Consider the following 23061-nt stretch of genomic DNA (forward strand, 5'->3'; position numbering starts at 1 on the left):
CATTTAAAAAGTAATATTATGAGCTCTTAGTGGTATTAAAAAGTGGGAAAGAACTGGAATATTGATGACATCATTTATCATAATTAAAATTGATTTGTAAAAAAAAAAATGAAGCAACACACACTTGTATTAACCAATAATTGTTTTTTAGTTTAGAAATAGCAGGTGATAAATAGCCTCTCTATCTCTATACCAGCAGTGCCGTCTTAAGGCATGGGCCCACCCGGGCACCTCACAAAAATGAAATCTGGTTGAAGTTTTCAAGAATTTGCCTGGTAGGGCCTCAGAAAAATCACTTGGCCCGGGGGCTCATGATGCTCTTAAGATGACCCTGTATACCAGGGGTGATCCCAAGCTCCAGGTTGCTATGGCAACTAAAAAATTAGTATTAGTGCCTAAAATTTTCTTTGTGTAGTTAATAAATTGCTGGCTGATAGCAGCATATCTGCCAACATGAAAGAGGGTAACTATGCCCTGAAAAAGTGAAAAGAGGCATTATTTTGGACCCTTTTCTTTGGGTAAAATTTTTTTTCTGGTTCCTAGATTTTCTTGTGATTTGTCCCCAGCTCGGCTCTATACTAAAAGTAATATACAACAATCGTATATAACAATTTCCTCTACATCGATATTACTCTCTGGTCCTAATTCATAATGTTAATATACTCCATTTATACTTTATAACGACAACTCCTTTATAACAATATATTCCTCTTATCGCTTTGAGTATCATTATATAGGCTTTTCACTGTAGTATGTTTAAGTATATATAAATTGTACAAATATAAATTATTAGAATTTATACATACAAGGGGGGAGAAATAAAAATCGGTTTTTACATCAACTTAATTCAAAGTGTGCTGCTAATGAAGATCCAAACATTGGTCGTGTTACAACAGTTTGTTTCTAAAATTTTTATTTTTTAATTAAGGATTAAGTTTGTTTGTTTAATTTTTTTATGATAATTATTTTTTAAATAACTATTGATCATTGGTTAGTAGAAAAACTTATTCTGCATGTTAATTATCAATACTAGAGGCTAATTATATATGGTAAACACGGTAAAAACCTTGTGTGTATAGGCCTATATGTATACATACAAGGTTTTTACCACAGTATTTACCAGTAAATACCTTGTTTTTCAACCCTGAAAAGATACATTTTCAAATGCTGCCAAAGAACTTTTTGGTACTGCAGCATGGCTGAAAAAAAACTTATCTTTGGTTGCAATGCTAATGCTCACCATGCTTTATGGGGATCAGTTTATACAATAAATAAGGTGAATATCTTCTGGAATATATATATATATATACTGGAATATATATTTTGGATAATGCAAATTTTAGGGATTCCCCTTGAGTTTCCTATTTAATTTAACATTCAAATTGCCTGTTTAATTCAATTTTTTTCTCTAATGTTTTGGATAATTGAAAGTTTGAATCAGATATGTCATTAGCAAAATGTTTCTTTTTTTTCTGTTTCTGGTGTTGCCAGATACATAACATAACTCTGGTCATTTTTTTTATTCCATGGTTTACTGATGTTTTATACTACCCTTATTCCTACCCTTGGATCATGTTTAATGCAAGAATTTGAAACTGGTTTTCTTTAAATGATTCTCTCTTTCAGATTCAACTATGGAAAAGGAGTTTAGGACTTTACTTAAATCAGAACTTGAAAAGTGTGTAATTCTGTTTTTAAAATCAATATATCAATTATTAGTATTATGCTTGTCGTATTCAGATACAGGTACTCCTCGCTTTGCACGATTTTTCTATAATAAATATAATTTTTTCCTTCATTACACCATTCCTTCCTTTAAACTCACTACTAAACCTGATGTTAAAAAAGCCAACTTTCCTCTTATGCAAAATATCCTTCATACTCATCTCCCTGATTTCATCTCTTCCTCTAACGACATTCATTTTATCTGGAGTAAATTCAAAGCTGTAATTGATGTAAAGCCACTATTCTCTCGAAAAATACCTTGTCTATAAATGTCTCTTCAACGCATGGATCAACCGTGATATCATCCATCTGAAAAAATTAATTCGCTTCAATGTTTCCAAACTGAAGCTCAACAAACGCCTCTTCTCTCCGAAACAATCTCGGTCTCTACATGTAAACTTAAAGATCTTTTCACATCAAAAAACCAACTACTTAACTAACTCCTTGCCTAACTATTTTTCTACAAACCCGCCAAATTTTGGAATTTTTTTTTACCCCAAATCTGTTGGTCCTTCTTCCCTCAAAATCCCCAATGCCGAACTTCTTACTTCTCCCCTTGATATTGCCTCCGAATTCAATCTGGCTTTTGCTCCTGTTTTCATTTCCGATCTCAATATTCCTTTGCTGACTCCCTTCATAACTCCAGTCCGATTTTTTTCTCCAAAGAAGGCCTTTAAAATCTACTGAAAAAATGGAAACCACATTCCACTGGCCCAGATGGGATCCCAAACCATATTCTAAAATTCTGTGCATATGAAATTTCCAACTATCTTTTAGTTATCTTCAACAGCACATTGAATACCTCCCGCTTGCCCTCCGACTGGAGAATTAATAAAATAATACTTATTTGCAAATCCTCCTATTCACAATGTCCTCCCTCTAATCCCCTGAATTTTAGACCAATTGCCATCACCTCTACCTGCTGCAATCTTTTCAAGCACATAGTTGCCAAGGAAATCCATTCACACCTTGACTCAATTAACTTCTTTTTTTCCTAACCAACATGGCTTTAGATCGTCATTATCCGTTTCCACCCAAATTTGCCCTTTTCATTCATGACTTATCTAATAGTATTAACAACCTTCAAACTGATATTGTATTCTTGGATTTTCCAAAGAACTTGACAGGGTGCCCCATAGTAAACTTAGTAAACTGCTTCTTAAACTCCAAAACCTTGGCTTATGTGTTCAATTACTGAAATGGTTGGAGGCCTTCCTTGTTGATCAGTCAGTTTGTCTGTTTCAAGGGCCAAAACTCCTCATATCTCCGGGTCAAGTCTGGCATGCCTCAGGGATCGGCCCTCTCCCCTCAATTATTTCTAATTTATATTAATGACCTACCATTATCAATCAGTTGCTCCATCAGACTTTTCGCCAATGATTGCATTATTTATCAAGAATTTACAGCAGATCCGACCAAGATTCTCTCTAGCACAACCTTCTAATTAAATCTAATCTAATAATCTAATCTCTCAAAAGTTCATTTAAGAAATTGCAACCTGTGTGATTTGGCCAGGAATTAAATCTGTAGTCTTATTTTTATGATTAAAATAAAAAATTTATCATAAATAAAATGTCAAAATTTCTTGGATTTGGGGATATAGATGAAGCAAATGTAGATGAAATGCTCAAGTTCAACCCACCAGAGCTAATGAACATCTTTTGGTAACATAAGCTATATTAACAATGCTATCAGAATTTTAATCAGCAAAAACGATACTAATAAGATTGTAATTTTCTTATTTTTGAAAAATATTTAAAATTCTTTAGCTTCACTATTTAATTTTTTATGAAGAAATGAAGAATGCTGCCATAAACAAAAGATTGTTGTATCAAAAAAGTGATCAGTCACCTTGTAAGAAATTTAAGGACACCAAAATAACTTGTTAAATGTCATTTCAATAGCCATTATCATGTTATTCAATAATTACCACAAGATTGGACAAAGGTCAAATGATCTACCAGTCGATTACATGCTCTCATATGAAATGCTGTTCCAATGAAGTGCAGCCAAGTTTCTGTGTTAGTCACTTGGTTCCATCACAAAAATTTAGAATTCTTTTTTTATGAGAAATAATTTTCAATATAGAATTTTGATGTAGCAGGTTAACATAATTGTGAGTGTTCTGTTATAAATTTCATTATGTAAAGGCTCAGCTGTAATTGTTAAAAGTTAAATTTTTGCATGCTATCATCTGAATGTTTTTAATTGATTTGTGACTTGAATATAACTTTGGCTTTGTTTTAGATCACTTACGAATACCAATATTATCATTTTGGATGCTTCAAATTACATTGGAGGTATGTTTATTCATATTACATCCATAAAAAAATCTTTTACTAATTTTCAACTTTATTTTCATAAAACTTTTTCCTGAAAATATTTTGTGCAAAAAAAAAAAATTGAAACAATGATATTTGCTTATCCTGAAACATTTTAGGTAGGCATTTGTTTTGGCTGCTGATGTACCTTGTTATATCTAAATGGAAATTATTTGGCAACATGGAGAAGTTGAATGTCATTTACAGTCTGGTTTTTATAGTTAACAGTGTATTTTGAGCATTTTTGCAGGGTGACTCAAAGTTGTGGGAGGGGGTAGAGAATACTCTAAAGAATATAGGTGAAGTCTTGGACTCTGTTTCATCATTTAATAACCTGTGAGAGAAAAACAACATTCGAAAGACCTGCAAATTATAACAAAAAAAGTAAACTTCAAAGTGGCACGCTCAATAAGATACTTTCTTATTGTACCAAAGAATGTTCAAACGTGTTAGAGTTCAATGCCCAATTTGTCATATTCAGTTAGTGTTTTTGTATATATGTTTCTACTACTACTAGTAGTGCGGACAACAACCCAGGCCTATCGCGTGGGCGATTTACTGCCTGCTACCACCAAAGGGGCTTTTTGAAGCGGAATGTATATAGCCAAAGTCAGAAATTGGCCAGTTCAGCCAGTTGACCTGGCCAATGTCTGAAATTCAGGCAGAAGTTTTTCCAGCATGGCTCAGGTCTTCTACCACTTGCTTATATCTCTTCATTGAGACAGAGCAGTGGGCTATGATCTAGTTAAGAGGAGGGCTTTGGCCAGCCAGTTCATGAAGTGACTAGAGATCCCTGGCCAAAGAAGAGACATGATTTGGGTCATTACTGAGTTGACATATTCTTTGTGATAATTATGGGCATTTATAATTATGGTTACCTATTGCAACCCTAATGATCAAAAGAATCAGAATATCGATATCTTGTGGGTAGGAGATTTATATCAGTATTATAGAGATCTCCATCCACTTTCGGCCAATTCCACAGAATTTCGGACATTAACTGGGTCAACTGGCTAATTTTGGGCTTTGGCTGTAACATATACAATGAGAAAAATCAAATTTAATGTGCTATGTTGTTATAAAAAAAGAACTAAACCGATAAGACTGATAAGGACTATCACATAGGACATACAGTGCCACCTACTATGTATTACGTAAGGGGAACTGATGGAGTTCCACCTCAGACATTGAGAAGATAATGTGTCTGGATCTTCTGCTGTGGCCAGGGCCGTAGCTAGCCATTTCCGTGCACTGTGCAAGAATTTGAATTTAGGCCCCCTTCTGGCTCATTTTTGAGCCCATTCTGGTCTCTGTGCAGGTGCATCTGTTACATCTGCCTAGTTACGGCTCTGGCTATATAAATTCTTGCCTATATCTATAGATGTGTATAATAAATTAAACTAATAAATCTAATAATAATTAGAGCCCGGAAGTTTAGGCACTAAAAAAATACATATATGTATAGTTAATGGAAGAAAAGAAAAATCACTGACAGTCTAGATACTAAGTGCCCAAAAACTGGCTAAAAATTGGTTGTACTTACTCCATATACTGTTTCAATTATAGCTTATAATAACTATATTATTTTCTAGATAAAATCAATTTCATACCAAAAATAAAAAGTCTGTGGTCCCCTCACGAACACACACACAAAAAAAGGTCTATTCCAGGGCCAGCATTACCAGACGCGGAACCCGCAGAGAAAGTGGTTGTGAGCCTCCTTAGAGTTATGAATAATTCTCGTTTATTTGTTGCATTATTTTAAAACTTCATCATTTTCTCTTATAGTTGAAACATAGGTACCATGTTTTATTTTGTTTTGAAAAAATTAACTTTTTTCATTTATTACCACATATGTACATGTACTTTAAAGGGTTCGGTGTAACCACACCTGTCACACAAGTCTTTTCTGGTCTGGGCGTTTCTGGTCAATTCAATCGAATACTAAATACCTGAAATAACTTTGCCATTATTGTTTGTAGTGCAAAAAAAAAATAAAATTGGTCCCAATACAATCTTGGCTCCAAGACCAGAGCCCTCTCAACTCCTGCACGGCCTGAGTGAGTCAAGACGTCAAGCGATGACCTCTTCTAGGGACAGGGATCAGTCAGCTATACATATACAGTGCTGTCCAATACATGAGCAAGATATGTTATGAGGAGATACAAACTTATCATTTTTCTCCAATTCTCATACATAGCTGTGTTCGTCAAACAAAAACATTCATGTCTAACACCATCCAGCCAAAGCAAAGTTAATGCAAGGCCACACCAGGCAAAATCTCTTGAGTTTCAAAAATCGAAGTTTTCTATCTCTCAGGCACTTGCGCTCAAATTAGGCTGGAGGGGATGGGGGGCACTTTCTGATAATAATTTATACCAAGAGTTAGAGATTTTAAAAATATCAAGTCTTTTGAACTTCTCCATGCTCAAAATATCCAAGTTCTATCCAATATGTCCTCTGAAATTCACAAACAAACTTAAAACAATGTTGAAATAATCATTTATGGCAGGAAAAATTCAAAAAAGGTGTTTTTGAATTGAAAGTTTGAAAATAGGCATTTATGACATTTTGCCTGAACTTCTAGGTCCTAATAATAATAAATATGTATCCAAGAAAATACTCATACCCTATGTGTTATCCATTCGGCACACCAATGTGTAAAAGGAAATGGATCATAATGAATTCTGTGTGAATAATTCAGAGTCGGTAGGCTTTGACAATTTCTACCACAGTTTAAACTTTTAAGTTAAAAATCGAAAAAATTGTGCATTTCAATACCAAAGTTCCTATTAAAAATACATCTATTGATTGTATTGAACAGTGGCGGCTCGTCACAGAAAATTCTGGACGGAGGGGGGGGGGGCAAAAATAATTTTGCACTTTACTATGATAAGGGCAGGGCTCGATTTTCACATGGACAATTGTGTAATTTTGCAGAGGTCTCATGATTTTGGGGGCCCAAAAGTTGAAAAAATATACAGTCGATGCTCGTTATAACAACCCCCATCATCCCATCAAAAATTAACATTATATTGAAAGTCCATTATCTCAAAAAGAAAAACATACAGATTATTTGTTATACGAAAACATTTGGGACTTATCCTACCAGTCATTGTAATGGAATGGTCACTATAATTGGGGATCATTATAATGAGCGCTGACTGTATATTCACTGACTAACAAAACATATTTGACCTTTGTTGAGCCCCTTACCCTGTCAAAATCAAATCGTCGATATTGGTACCTTTTGGAAACCAGACACTTGTTGTGTTATATAGGCGTTGCCGACCGCAGCGCCGTACTCTGATTGGTTCCATATCTCTTTATTTGCATGCGCATGCCTGTACCAGTTTTTTTGGCTCTTCAGTTTATATATTGATAATATTATAATAATTGATATCGGCATGATAATCGGCATCGTGAAATTTAGGCTTGCAATGAAGGTAGAGCATAACAGAAATGACTTGGCGAGAAAAACTGATATGGTGTTCTAGCTACCCCAAATAGTTCTTTGTTCCCACCTGAAGATCAACTAGCCCCTACATGCTAAACTCATGACGCGCAGGCCAAATGTGACCTTTTTTGTTCATCTAATGTTGTCCGCAATCTCAAACCTAATTCTGTAAGAATTAACTAATCACGCATTCTCAGATCACTTCAATCACCCATAGCACATTTACAAATCATTTAAGTGACCGGGTGTGGTTCCAAATCATTTAAGTGACCTGGGCACTGTTCCAGATCACTTATGTGACCCGCGGCACATTCCCACTTCAATCAAGGACTGCAGCACATTTTCAGATCATTTAGTTCATCTTTAAATGCAACTATAGAGCACTTAGCGACTGTGTTTCCTTCTTCACTGCCTCCAATATACCCAACTAGCATTTGTATCCCGGAAAAGAAGGTATGCATAATTTCTTTCCCCATAGAGTTCGGGGGAAGGAAAAAACTCCCTTGAAAATCAGCTTGAAAATTATTTTTCTCATAGTGAGATATATGTATTTATTTTTTTCAACTATGTCCAAAGTGACCCTTGTTCTGAGGTTACTTGTGATTACTAAGTCTATGGGATGCATTTGGTTCCAACAAAATGTGGCCGTTATTCAGAGATTACTGTTGTTCTGAGGTGGCCGTTAGAGGAAGTTTTACTGTATTAGGAGTGCTTAAGAAAAATAAAAATTTGATAATTCAAAAAACATAGGCTATGTAGTTCGCACAGAAAGACAGTATTTTAAAAAATAAGTCAATTGTCCCATCTGTCAGTAGTAAATGTAACTATTTTGGCGATTAAATTTCTCTTTATCGAAAACATTCATGTCTCTTTTGTGAGAAAACATCAAGTCATTAGTATACAATGAATGTTATACAAATAAATTTTTCCTCTTGACTTTTTTCCTGTGCAGTATTATTTTCTTAGTTAAGACCATTTGCTTGATATTTCATATCCACAATGAAGCAGGACATATAACAAAGGTAAAAATATATAGAATTGAATGAGACAAAAATCAAAGAATACAAAACTGTTCTCTATTTGTATACCAGGGCTAGACAAATCTCAGGCGCCAGGTCGCTAAAAGTAGGTATTAGCACCTAAAATTTTTTTTGTGTGCAGGCTGAGAGCAGCACAAAATGTTTGGAATTTATAGCAGCATATCTGTCAACGTGAAGGAGGGTCTGTATGCCCCAAAAAAGTCAAAAGAAGCATTATTATGGACTTTTTTTCCGGGTAAAAAATTTTTTTGTCGCCTAGATTTTTTTGCGATTTGCCCAGCCTAGATTCAGGGTATATTATAAGTGTGTTTTGTTTATCAGATTATTAATACATTATCTGTACATCTATGTCTTTCAAAAATAACAATGCTTTATCAACACAATAGTGCTATGAATAATTTGTGCATTGAGCCAAACTGATATTTTACAATGTTGGAAATCATTGTTTTCCTTCAGCAGTTGCCCTGCATTCGTTTGTTTTAAATTGTGGAAATTCATACTCTTCTTTCAATATTATATTCCATAGCTGCCAAGTCTCCCGGATTTTTCTGGATTCTCCTAAATTTCTACTGTATCTCCTGGACTCCCGAAGAATTCTTATATTCCGAATTTCACTCATGATTGTAAAAAATCCCTACATTTAGGGGGAAATATTCCCCAAGAATTTATCTGAGAAAAAAAAAACTGCTGCTTCTCATAAGTGTTGTGTAAATTTTTGCCATTTTGTCAAATCACAAAAAATATTACATTTTTGGGGAGAAAACACAAAATTTGTCAATCAGCACAATTAGCCAATCATCGATCCAGCCTTTCGAAATCCGAAATTGGCATGATTGCATGTATCTGCTTTACCCATGTGTCCTGTTTCAGGCTTGACGAAGATTTTTTGGTTTGCGAGATTTGATTTTTGAGAGGTAATTTAACCCAAGGACTTTAATCTACTGGTTGGCCATGATTGGCGATAGCTTGCACCGTGTCACTGTTTTTGCAATGGGAAAATATCTCTAAAATTTGCCTTTTACAAATGAAAAATCCCTAAATTGTTTTAAAAGATCCCTTTCTCATTTATTTTTGTGCAGAATTTGGATCTGCATGAAAACCTCCCAAATTCTTGTTCTTCAAAGTTGACAGCTATGATATTCAAATTTAAAAGGTAGATGGCAGCATCAGTATTTTTTCCATGAGTGCTTTTTCTCGTGCTTCTAAAAATAACTGTTTTACCCACCATCCTCTTTCTCCCTTCCCACGTTCCTACTACCAAAGCCATCTCTTTTGGCACACTTCCATCTTGCATATAATGTGACCATATGACCCAGATTTCATAGGAAACTTTTTAAAATTACTAGCAATTTTGAAATTTTTTGTTTTTATTTTGTCAAATTCATTCAAAAAAATAATTCAATTATTACATCAAGTTTGTATCAAATACATTTGAAGAATTGAATTAATGACTTAAAATTTTCTAGGGAGGCACTCTCTTCGAGAGCTGCCCCTGGTATTTCAATGTTTAAATGACTGTCTACATTAATAAAAAATACCTAATATTTATATATAATTTACCTACAAAAATGCCTAATATAATTTACTACTTCCTACAGAATCATCATACGAGATATATGTACAGGACGAATCCGACTATTCTGCCAAACAAAAGATGGTGATAGACGATTCCAAGTTGATCATGAAACACCCTACCAACCTTGTCCTATCTCAAACCATTTTCAAGTTATGGTGGATAATCGATTATGGGAAAAATATGGGTCAAGTCTAAAAAAAAGCCTGCATTTGTGAATTTTCTAAGAGACCTGCATGCAAACTAAGCACATATTTGGAAAGAATGGAAAAATCCTGTAAGAGAGATGACCTCATTTTCATTGAAATACCTGGATCTATTGGTGAGCTACAAGCGCTGAAAGATTGGCAAAGTTCAAAATTGAATTATCGTCAAAAGTTTTCATCGCCAATCACGCAAACTCTCTTCTAGCTACAATTGGTCAAATTTACCAAAAACTTGTGCATTGTACCATCTTTTGAAAGAGTCTGCAATAAACCATATCAATGTTCAGGAGAAATTCAGCCTTTTGCTTGTAATACATCACTGAAATTAAAGTTTGTTGGAGTAGATATTCTGCGAAAATTCAGAATTGGCAGTTACAGATTTTTGTGACTATTTGATTTTGCAGAAAAAAAATCATATAAGGTGACATTGCAGGGTCATAGGCCATTAAACCATAGGCCAAAAACCATTAAAAAATATACACATAAAAAAAAAGATATACAATAAACAGGGGGAGCTATGAGACCTGTAGGGATTGGCATAGGCAAAGATATGGGGGGGGGGCTCCCCCAGCATCAAAGGTAGAGCCTACTGATCTAATGTATATGTGAATTGACATCGTCATGCCCCCATTAATGTTTAGTGAACCACTGGTTGATTTCAACCGTAGAATGGTACCTAAAAAAATGTGTGCTTATCATACCTAAAGTCAGTCAATTCAGTACCCTTAACATATGGAAATGAAGTTACCATTCAAGTTTAGTATGCATAAGCCATTTATATAAATAAACAATATTAGTCTTAAAATTGATCCTTGTGGAACATCTTTTCTTACTTCTTGATATGTACTGATTTCTTCATTCATAATGACTGCTTGTTATTTATTGTTATAATAAGTTTTGAACCATTTTTTCAGTATGTTACTTATTATTCAAGCTGAGTATAATTTTTCTGTTAATACAGGCAAACTTGGCTGATTCAAACTTAGTTAATTCAAATTTTGGGGATTCTCCTTGAGTTTCTTATTCAATTTAATGTTCAAATTACCTGTTTAATTCAATATTTTGGATGATTTGAAGTTTGATTCAGACACATCATTCGCAAAATGTTTCTTTTCTGAGAATTTTTCTCTAACTTTCGGTCATCTTTTTCTTCTGGAAGAGATCTCGGCAACGGGATAAGTCCAGTGGCAAAGTTGCATATTTCCACCAAAATCGCTCATACCAGCGCCACCTATCAGCTGTTTTTTTGAGTTATTTATTTTCCTGTCAAAAAAATTTCCAGTGACCTAGCGATGCTAAACCTGCAAACATTTTTTTATTTTGGTTATTTTTCCGGTTTTTATTCATTTTTAAAGTTTCTATGGACTTTTTGCCCACCCTGTATCAATATACATATAATATATTAACCATTGCAGTTTTATTATTTTCACATGATTTTAAAAATTTTTTCATAGTGTATTCTTGTTTTATTTTCTTGTCACATAGTTGAACTTGGTTAATTTCAAGCTGAAGGGGACACCAATAGTTTGAATTATCCAGTTCATCAATATAGGATAACTATGTCTTCACAAAAGATCAAAAACTCTCTTAATAATTATAAAAATGTGTTGAATGTCATCACTTACTATACCAGTTCCTCATTGTGGCAGCTAGTTGTTTGTATAAAAAATATTCTATCACGAAAACTATTTCATTTTCAAATTTGTAATTTTCTTTTGAGTGCTCTTAACCATTGTACGAAATCTTCAAGTTAATTTAAAGAATGAAAGATGCAATTTTTGAGCTTTAAGAACCTTATTTTTTCTGACGTGTCTGTAGCTTCTGAAAGTGTTAGAATAGGATTTTTGTGGCTTTCTTAGATTTCATCCTATTCATGAACAGATTTAATGTGTTAATGTAGTCTACATGTTACATTCTGAAAAAGATCAGTAAACCACAAAAAGAAAAAGATGACTTATATTTTGAGGAATTCTGAGAGAAAAAAAGACATTTTGCAAATGACATATATGAATCAAAATTCAAATTATCCAACCCATTAGGGGAAAAAAATTAAGTTAAAGCAGGTAATTTCAAGATTAGCATTAAATTGAATGGAAAATTTCAGTCATTTAAAAAAATTTGAATTAGTCGAATTTTCCGGTATTTTTCAAGTCATTATTATAATTTTTTTTTCTCCAATTCATATGAATTAATATTTGAATTTTTTTTCATATTTCTTGTAAAATTTTTCTCTTTATAGTTTATTCTATGTATTTCTTTATTAATCCAGTTATATTTACTCTTTTGTGGTTTTTTTTTTAAACTTGTTTAATCCAGAAATTTGAGTTTAATGTTATGTTATTTTGAAATTTTTTTCTTTATATTTTGAATACAATTTTCTTCTATGACATTACCAAGATTTATATTTGAAAATAAATGATTCACACACACAAATGTAAATAGATGCACATATGCACCAATACCTGGTGCTCCTTTATGTCCATGAGATTTTCACAGAACCAGATTTGTGATACATGCATTCTTATTACAGTGAAACCCCTCTAACGGACACCTCAGATGTGGTCATCCCTCTTTTACGGTCAAATAATAATTTCCCTTTGTGTAATACACACTTATGCATTTCATACTCCTTAATGGTTGCCCCTCTTTTACTGGAAATTTTTTTTTGTCCTGCCAATGTCCACAAAAGAGAGGTTTTAGTGTACATGATTACTTGAGTTACCTTCTTGGAACAGATTATTGGTATTTTGGTTTGAAAAGTGTTAGACTGCTTGAATGTGGAATGCCACCAATCTCCTATGTCAAAATTTAGAGACAGATGACTGCTTCGAAGTACAGACAACAGGATTCCAAGCGAAGATAATTGGAAAGAAAAATCACATTCCTCTGTGGGGAATCAAACTACCAACCTCACACTTTCTGGGTGCATGTTCTACCATTGAACTACACAGGATAAACATTTTCTTTCCTAAGAACACTATGTTCCTTTGGGTTGAACAGTACTGCACAATAGGCAGCCTCCTAGCTCAGCAGCAGCTCGTAATAAAATTAGCCTCCAGATGGTAACATAGAACGAAACGATGAACCTCTCCGCTAATTATACGAAGTACAGATGACACTGAACACCAAGCAAAGATAATGGAAAAGGAAAGTCACATTCCTCTGTGGGGAATCAAACAATCAACCTCTTACTTAACGTTAGATGACTACTCTGATTTGTTTTCGACACAAAAAGTCATCGTGTATGGATGTCTAACTCTTGTTCAATGGCACAACATGAGTCCTAGACACATTTTCGCTTTTTGTAACTATAGGGGCTGCGTAGCCTATATATAGCCAGTTGTAATTTCAAACTGTCATTGCAAGTTGGCACCCACTTTGAAAAAGTTTGTTCACTGTTAGCAGAACACAAAATATGCATTGAGCTGCAAATACAGTGGTCACAAAAAAGCAACTTGCTCAACGAGGTGCCGGAAATAAATGAAGTAAAAAGCCCATATAACAAACTTTAAAAGCAGTACATATGTATGAAAAGGCAGAGTGATGAGAACATAGCTAATCACTATCATCACTAGAAATAATGAATGTAAATAGTATGTTAATCAGGTCTACTGTGGAAAATAATGGCTTAAATAATAATAAAAAAATCAATTTAATACCCAGTAATTTTACCTAGTCGCAGGTGGCACAAAATCACCTCAGGCCAGCTGTTGGCCACCCCTGTAATATATCAATTTCACAAAATCTGGGAGGTATATGCATGAAATTTCTGTCATTTATATTTGAACTTGCTTTTAACTTTTGTAGTTGTAATTGATTTCTTATCTCGATTACTTTTGAATTTTCAACCCTCTGGAGAAATATTTTAGTCTTTTGTCCATACACACTTCTGATTGAGGCTATTTTTTGTTTGTCCTGTCAAGTGAAGTTTGTTTTTTATGGTTAAATGTTCATTCACAAATATTTGGATATCTTGAAAGTTTAAATTTATTTTATTTGTTTCAAGATTATACTTTTATGCTTGGCCCTTTGTATCCAGATGTTTTTGTATATTTCACAACTGAATCTCATCAAAAATATACCCAAGCTAATCAGGTTTGGGTTTATTTTTATTTTGTGTTGGAACTCTGTGAGAGCACTCGCTTACTCTCTCTTTTTGTTTCAGTTTTTTCAGATATTCTCACTTGTATTTTCATTGCTTGAATTATTTCATGTACGTTCTCATTTTGGCTTTCTGGTACTTATTTGGGTTAGTATTGTTTCATCTGCTTTCAGTTTCTAATTCATTCATGTGTAGTTTCAATTCCTCTATTTCTGATTTCGATTTCCCATCTTCAGTTTTTGATATTCTTTTTTTGTGTCCAACAATTTCATTTAAGTTCTGTACCTGCTTTGAAAACTTTCCACATGCACTTTAAGTTATCTGTTGACTTTACACCTTCTTTCATTTCCTTTTCTATTGTTTCTTATCTATGAACTATTTTTCTCTGTAACATGTTCTATAGTTTTCTTTCCTTCCTCTTTAAGATCTTATATATATACATTGCATCTCCTATCTAGATTCCCATTGTATTCATCTTCGTTCGTTTTTGGCTTATTCATCTTGCTATTTATTTTCACATTGTTTATGAGTGGATTTGTTTTTTTATCTTTTGTCATCCTCCGAAACCAGTGTTTCCCAAAGTGGGCAATATCGCCCCCTGGTGGGCGATGGAATGGTCCAAGGGGGCGATAGAGCCTACTGATTTAACATAGGATCCTATGGGTTTACTTGAGTTCTGGGGCGATGAGAGGAAAAAATTTCTGATGAAGGGGGCGATGGAACAAAATGTTTGGGAGACTATGTCCTAAACTCTGATTCATTGACTCCAGCATAAACAGGGTGTATATATAGTTGACACACTGTACACATGAAAAATTCTATCGTGCCTATTACTTTATTTTTACATATTTTGCATAGTAGTTTGTCCATTACTGAGCTTTCACAGATTTTTCAAAAAGCATGTAAAATAATAGAGTCCACATATTTTAGTTCTTAACTTGTATTTTTTCGTACAGATGACTCTTATTTGTTAACTCATTGTATTAGCTATACCATTATTTATTATTTTCACTATTTTCCTTATTTGCTGATTGTTGTATTTACCATCCCCACAGTCCTGTAACTTCCAGCACTAAATTTCTGGTATTACACTGAATAAAAACGAATAGTTTTGACTATTTTTGGAGCTGAATTACAACACATTTTTAAACATTGAAGGCATGTTGCCAACTGCAACTTAAATCTCATAGCGTTATGAACCTTTTTACCTTTCCCTAGTACAGTACTTGAGCTCTAAAGACTCATAGAATTGTTTTGCCTTTTTTTTTTGAGCTAGACTTGTTTGGTTTTGTTCTGCTATGTTTTTATGAGAATTTTAAGTATCACATATTTTTAAGGTATTGCAGCTATTTATATTTTCTTCAATTTTTTGTAAATAATTTTTTTTTTCTATTTGCATTCTAGGATATCGATATGAATTATATTGTGTATGCAAGTTAGTTAAAACAACTATGTGCACTGTAAGTACTATTTGTGTATATTAATCATGAAATTTGACCTAGGAGTGACAGTAAATAAGAAGTGAAAAGCTATAAGAAGCATTAAGATAGTCAAGTGAACAGCAGGCAAAGAACCTTGCTTAACTAGAATGCATGATAGTAAAATGAGGCTGTTCTGAGATTTTTGTGCTCAAAAACTGAGCTAAATGTCAGTAGCCTTTCTTTGATTGATTTCACAATGTGTGGCCTGGCATTATCATGACAATTTCACAGGATGGCATTTGCCTGTAAATTGATATTTTTAACTAATTTCATGGTTCAATTGCAACAATTTTTTATTAGTGATATCAGCTGTGTTACAGTTCATAGGTGGTCTTGGTTGCTATAGATTGGAAGTACTCTAATTGGCAATCACTACCTTAGAGAAAATTTTGAGAGTTTCAAAATATTTAACTCCTACTGCTGACATATTTTTATGCAACAATGCTGGACCACCCTTACCCTGCTCTCATCACAAATAGATTCTGATCTTAGTATACTGTTTCAATCATTTACTGGTGATTTCCCCAAGACCCTGCATGTTGTGCAGTGGTATTTCTTAGAGATTATTTGTGCAGTTTATATAAAGGTTAATTTTATGCTACTGTATAAGCTCTTACTGCAGACTTGTTTAGTTCGATTTCCCTTCTTGCTAATTAATCTGAAACTTCAATCACTCATTTTTGAAGTTATTAGTAACATGTGTTATGCATTTCATTCAATTCTGATGATTTCTTCATGACATGGGTTGAAATGAGTTGAAAATTGCAGGCCAGGTGAATTGTCTGTCCCCAATGAGCATCACATTAAACATTGTTTTTTTAAGACTTGCAATAATATTAGACTTCAGGTATGAACCTATGACCAGTCTGCAAAACTCTGAATTCCAGTAACCCAGGATGGCAAAAGTCAGGCTATTACCGTACTTACATTCATAAAGGCTATTTTCATAAAAGTTCAGACAAAAAAAAAGAACTTATTTGATTAAATGATTTTTTAAAGTTGTCCCCTGTGGATCTTTGTATTTAATCTTACCAGTTTTGTTTTTAATTTTTAACTGCCCAATTTATTACTGTAGATGGGGTGGCCCAATCATTTTACACACAATCAGTTTACACATGCCACAATTAAGATAATTTTTTATGTGCTGTCGCTTTCCAAATTTTGATATGTAGACCATATGTCCCACTTTTAGGTGAGAAGACCATTTCCTTCCTGATATAGTTCGGCTGTCCTCTTATCTTCATAAAAATGTTCATTTTGTCACTTTTTGAGTAATTTTTTTATTTTTGAATCATAATGCAAATTGTGAATATTATGTGAAAATTAATGAAAGTTAATCTTGTGTACAGCATTTTAAGTAAGTGAACAGTAAAACCTGGGTGGTTCAATGTGCTTTGGCCCCCAACAATTCATGAATATGCGATGCTTGCCCCCTTATGAGAATGTCTTTGAATCCTGTATAAACAGTATGTCCAACAACCATGCCCCCTTTCCCCAAGGAATGTTTTCTTCACGTTGGTGTCCCTGGTTGGGTGTTTCAAGATGATAAACGAAACAAAAACACATTAAATAAAATGTTATCAAATTTATTCTTAAGAAGGCTTACCATATAAAAAATGCATGGACTGTAGGTTTGTTAGCCTAACATATACTTTTATGAATGAGAAAAAGATTGTTCAAAATTGGAGAGAATTTCTTCAGTTGAAAAATTAAATAATTAAATACCATGTGGGCCATGGGTTTGCCATTTATTAGCTTATTATTCTATTCTAAATTCCTTATGAAACTGGGATTGCCGATTTGAAAGAGAAGCGAATTTGAAAGAAAAAAAAAATTTCTTTAAATCATGTAGAACTTTAAACTTATGAGACTGCATTTTGAGATACAACTGTACATACCATCATCCACAATTAGATATGTTTCTATAATAATTTGTATAATAATAATTGTATCTATAATCATTAATTTTTCAGATATTATGTTCTACATCCCCCAATGATTGCCTTTCATGGAATGCAAAAAGATGTGAGAAACAGAAATATTCTAGTGAAATGTAAGTTTTCTGGTAATTTGAATGTAGTATTGATCACTTACCAATGAATAAGAGAAAATTATCGAAAATAAAGCATGTTCTCTAATGTAATGGAGGTAGTCCAGAAAAATATTAATTTTGAAGGTATAAAAACGTGTTCCAATTTATTAAAAGCTGAATGAATGAATACCACAACTCTGCCACCAAACTTGCCCCATTAGCCAGACCTCTTTCAGGCTGTCTTTTATTGCAGAGTCTGGAACACTTCTGTTTATTAGAAGATATAATTCAATTAGACATTAATAGAACAATTTTGTAAGAAACTTTTTTTTCAGAAATTATGGGATAACTTCAAAACACAGTTTAAACAAGTCACTGATTGACCAAAATGGTACCAGAGAGAATTCGTTGTGAGGTTTGATCACATTTATCAATAAAAAAAATAAGCTGAAATGAACGAGATGTTATGATTAAGTTTTGAAAATGAGGTGTTCTAGGCTTCAAAGGGCTGTTAAGCTTCTTTGAAGCCTAAAACACTACATAACAGCCCTGAAAGGTATGAAATTTATTATAAACTCCGGCCGTGAAAGCTCTCCTTTTCTGATTAGAGTCTGTTTTATAAAACAGGAAATGATGGGTATGACTGACAGGCAAATTATTTGTCTTTAGATTGATAAATGTAGGTTTTGGTGTAGTTTTGGAATCCAGAATGGATGCATTTCAGCGATTTGGTAGTGTTTTTAAGATATAAATATGGCTAGCAGAAAACATATGGATAGTTATTATCAGTTGATTGGAATGTGGATGAACACAGGAAAGCAATTGAAGAGAACCTAAATGAAGTAAACCAACATTTTTTTTATGGATAACTGCATTGGAGTCCAAGCCTCAAAGCAGAATATGCTGAAAACTGTGATGTACCTCAAAGAACAACCTAGAAGAATTTTTAAAAAAATTGAGAAAATACTATTATGGGAATTGCTGCAGAACATTTCCAATCAGCTTTTTGCAGAACAATACAAAACATTCTGCTTTAGGAATTCCAAGTACTGCACAAAATTTCTAAAAATTATGTCTTCCTGTCTGCTTGCAGTGAAAGGAGTTTCTTAGTCCCTATACAATTCAAAGAATATTAAAAATGCTCTCATATATAATATTTTACTAGTGCCTAATTTTTTTTATTTTCAGTTGTCATGCCCTGACCTAAAATATTGGTTAATGTTATTTAACTTAATATCATAATATTTATTTTCAAGTCTAATTATAATAGTTGACATAGTAAAATCCAAAGTGATTCAACAATTTAAATAAAGAAAATATATTTTTAAAATTTTATTTGAGTTTTGATTTTTTTTTACTTAGATTTGATGCTCTAGTTGAAAGATTTGAAAAACCAGATTCCAAAAACAAATGGGATTCCCCATTGTTCATCTTAAGCAAAGAGGAAAAATGTCCTTTTGAAGACATTGAAAATGCTATTCTCTCAGGAAAAGCAAGGAAAAAAAAAACTGCAGTAACTGCAAATTTAGCCATTCAACCAGTAAGTATCATTTCTTTTTTGGTCCAGCAAATTGGAGTGTAAGATGATTGTGCCAGAAAGTGGAAAAATAGATGCAACCATTTATTAGCTGATTTTTGTGATATCAACAGGTTTATTTATTTAGCATCACATTTGTGTATTGAGAAGAAAGCCCTTTATATTCTTCAATAGTCATAAATAGAGCCTGGATTATGTGCAAATGCATATGTATTTGCATATTTTTGAAGGTTTTAATTAATCCATTGGTACACTAATTAATGAAATTTATTAAATAATAGCATTACACACAAAAAAAAATTTACAGTTCAATCAAAATCCTTCAAATTCAGACTCATCTGAATCGGAATTAAATAAGCACAACAGTTCATCTAATGTGAAAGAGTCAGTGTAATAATCATCACGAGGATTTTCAGAGTCAGAATCACTGAAGTCTGAAGTTTTTAAGTCCACATCTCTCGAGTCATAGCCTTTAAATGAATCCTTATAGTTGCAATTGGTGCTCCTTTTTCTCTTTCTGATATAATCCAGTAATATAATTTTTCTTCCAGTGATGCCCAAAATGCATTACCATGACAAAGATCTTTGTTTTGTGTCTCCACTTTTTTCAAATTTTTCTTCACTCTTCCTCCAAAGTCGGATGTTAGACTCATTGATGTCGAATGAACTGCCAGCTTCTCTGTTTCCAATTTCTTCAGCTTTTTTTATTACTTGCAATTTGAACTGAACAGTGTAACTCGGTTTCTTAACCTTTTTTGGCTGCAATCCAAAATCAACAACTCGACTAAGTTCGTAACCCATGCAGCAATTTTGAAATTACAAAATGCTCTTTAATTTTTCCCATTAATTGGCTGACCATATTTCATGGGGAAAAAATGGGACGTCGCCAATTTTTATCAAGAAACCGCTGAACAGAGAAAATTGCAAATGGATACAAATCAAAGCGCTGCCTCAAATCATAGTGGAATAAAATGTAATTTTTTTATCAATTTGAATTTCACGTAAAAATATTGAACAAAGCATATATTCAAGATTAATATTCAGATATATAATGGTAATAATCACAGGGGTGTAATTATCGCAGGATCAACCTTTGGAGGGGGCACAAAAAAATTTTTCCTGAGGAATTTTGAGTTGCTACCCTTCAAAAAGCATTTAAATTGACAAATTGGTTTAAAATAGCATATAAAAGATATTTTCATTTGATATATTAATTTTTTTCTTCTAATTTTTGGCCGGCTCGGAGGGGGCGCAAGGAGTAGCACATAGCGTAATTTATAAGTTATGAAAATATTCTTCATCCTTGATTTCAGTAAAGAATAAAAAATTTAATTAAGCTTCATTGCGAAATGGGCTAGATTTATTCCAGAGAGTAGCCATAAATACATTAAAATATGGGTTACTTTGCATCAGTGTGGTCCTTGAACTTGCATAACTGTTGAGAGCTCTTCCAAACTATGGATGTATTTTTGAAAGGCAGCATATCACGTTCTGGTTGTAATCTGCTTCTATTTTTAGTTTTCATAACAGAAAGTGTAAAGAAGCCAGCTTCACATAGGTTCGTACTAGGAAATGGGAGAAAAACTTTCATATCTTCATTGAAGAGAATGGGTTTTTCTTCTTTCAAACTTATCTAAAATGAACACAGTGTTTGTTTTTGAAAACAATGATATAAAGCTTTATCACTTCAAACCTTGACAAGTTCTTGGAGACCTACAATAACTGAAAAGTGTTCAGGCAAGTTTCAACATCCTCAATGTGAAATGGACTGCACACCCAACTGTATTTTCACCACATCTACTACTACTTCACCAAACACCAACTCTGGCCATATCGCTATATTGCAATTTACTGCCATTAGTGAGATGGGTTGGAAGTGAAGGCGCTGTCTATCGGTGGTCGCCTGGAGTTCGTTAGGGAAAATATCTTATCTATATCCTCCCTTGGGTTCGAACCCGGGACCCAGACAACAACCTTCACGATGATAGACGAGCATCTTACCACCATGCCACTCGGGCACCACCACATCTTCTGGGATGTAGCAATCAAATTCACGACATAGCTTATGAATGTGCTCAATTATCACATTTTTGCTTTCACCTAGCTCCCTGTATTTTCATCTTCTAAAAAATAGGCTCAAATTTGGGAAGGAAGCTACTTTGTTTTCTTATATTTTCTTTTTCCACAATTTCAACTTTCCTTTGAAAGCTGTCAATTTCTCCACTAAACTAATTACGGTGTGATCACGGCCTTAAATAGAGGCACTTATAACTTATTAAGTTCCACAAATATATCAGAAAGGTAGGCTAATTTCAACATCCATTTTTTATCTGAAAATCGAAAGGTCAAAGAATGATTTTTTCTGACAAAAATATTTCAATTTCCTTTCCAATTCCAGGGCAACAGCTCTCTGAAAAACATTTCCTAGAGATAGCCATCTGACCTCAGAATAATACAACAAGTGTGTATATTCAGAGCCCATTTCCAAGCAGATTTGTATAAATATTCTATTATGTGACCTTGCTTTTATGAAGTTGACAATTTGAATAATCTCTTTCATAACAACACTCAAATCTTCTGATAGCCTCTTGGGTGCAAGATTTTTCTCTGTACAGAAGACAATGAAATGCCATAACTTGTGAATTTATCTTTTTCACTCTTGCACAGAATTATTGGTGTGCCCCAAGCATAGACTGCGCTTTCAGTACGGATGCTGTGGCACTAAGATCAAAAGACAAATCTTCCTCTTTGAAAAATGAGTCTGTTAGATTGAAAATGTCAGCATCTGTAGTACTAGTAGTGAGTGGGTGACAAAATGAAATTCTTTCATTTCGAAATCTCCAGCATATACATAAGCCATTAATTAAGCTTCTTCACTCACGTCAGTGGTTTCATCTAGTTGCACACTAAACTGTCCAGTTGTTTTGATGGATGAAATAACTTGTTTTTTGATATTTGTCGACATATCAAAAATATGCGTGCGTATTGTCATTGGATAAAGGTTTTTTTTAAAATTCTTTTTCTTTGCATAATCTTCACCACATGTAATGCAGACCATATCTATAGCTGCTGGCTTAACCAAATCCTCTGCAATAGTGTGCAGTTTCTTTTTCTTTGCAATTCCCCGAGCTACATAATAGGAAGCAAGAGTGGCTTGCTGGACAGAAAAACTGCCTTATTTCGATTATCAAGTTCTTTTTGAATTTCCCGGTTCAATTGTTATATTGTATCCAGTATTATTCATTGAACAGATGACAATGAAACAAACCAGTTTGTTCATTTAAAACATTCTGATAAATATTAAAATTTGCATTCTAAATATAACATTTTTCAGGCAATTGGTTATCACAGTAAGTTAATTTTTCTCAAACATAACGATTAATTAAATCAATAATCGGAACAATTTCATCATTTGTTGAGATGACCCAGAAAACATTTATCACATCTTTCGCATCTTAGTCCAACGTCAGTGGGATTATAGTCAAATTAGAGACAGTCCGGAGACGTTCCTGATGACAGTCGGTCAATTAGTCCATTGAGTGTCGAACCAGGGTTGTTGATTTTATTGATTTTTTTAAACAAAATAT

At 33.5% G+C, this 23061-nt stretch overlaps 1 protein-coding gene across 2 annotated transcripts in view; it reads left to right on the forward strand.

The window, feature by feature from the left end:
- The window catches only part of LOC149065483 (protein KTI12 homolog), a 45339-nt gene that overhangs the window by 10855 nt on the left and 11423 nt on the right, over nt 1-23061 (forward strand). For both annotated transcript variants that reach the window (XM_089253601.1, XM_089253602.1), the window contains exons 2-6: nt 1627-1678; nt 3973-4025; nt 15829-15884; nt 17879-17958; nt 19300-19477. In XM_089253601.1, the coding sequence (XP_089109727.1) occupies nt 1627-1678; nt 3973-4025; nt 15829-15884; nt 17879-17958; nt 19300-19477 (419 nt within the window). The remainder of the gene's footprint in view (nt 1-1626; nt 1679-3972; nt 4026-15828; nt 15885-17878; nt 17959-19299; nt 19478-23061) is intronic.

This window comes from Pholcus phalangioides, unplaced genomic scaffold (genome assembly GCF_987345545.1).
Source record: "Pholcus phalangioides strain wild (caught in Gottingen) unplaced genomic scaffold, Ppha-v1.0 ptg000039l_1, whole genome shotgun sequence".
Taxonomy (NCBI): Eukaryota; Metazoa; Arthropoda; class Arachnida; order Araneae; family Pholcidae; genus Pholcus; species Pholcus phalangioides.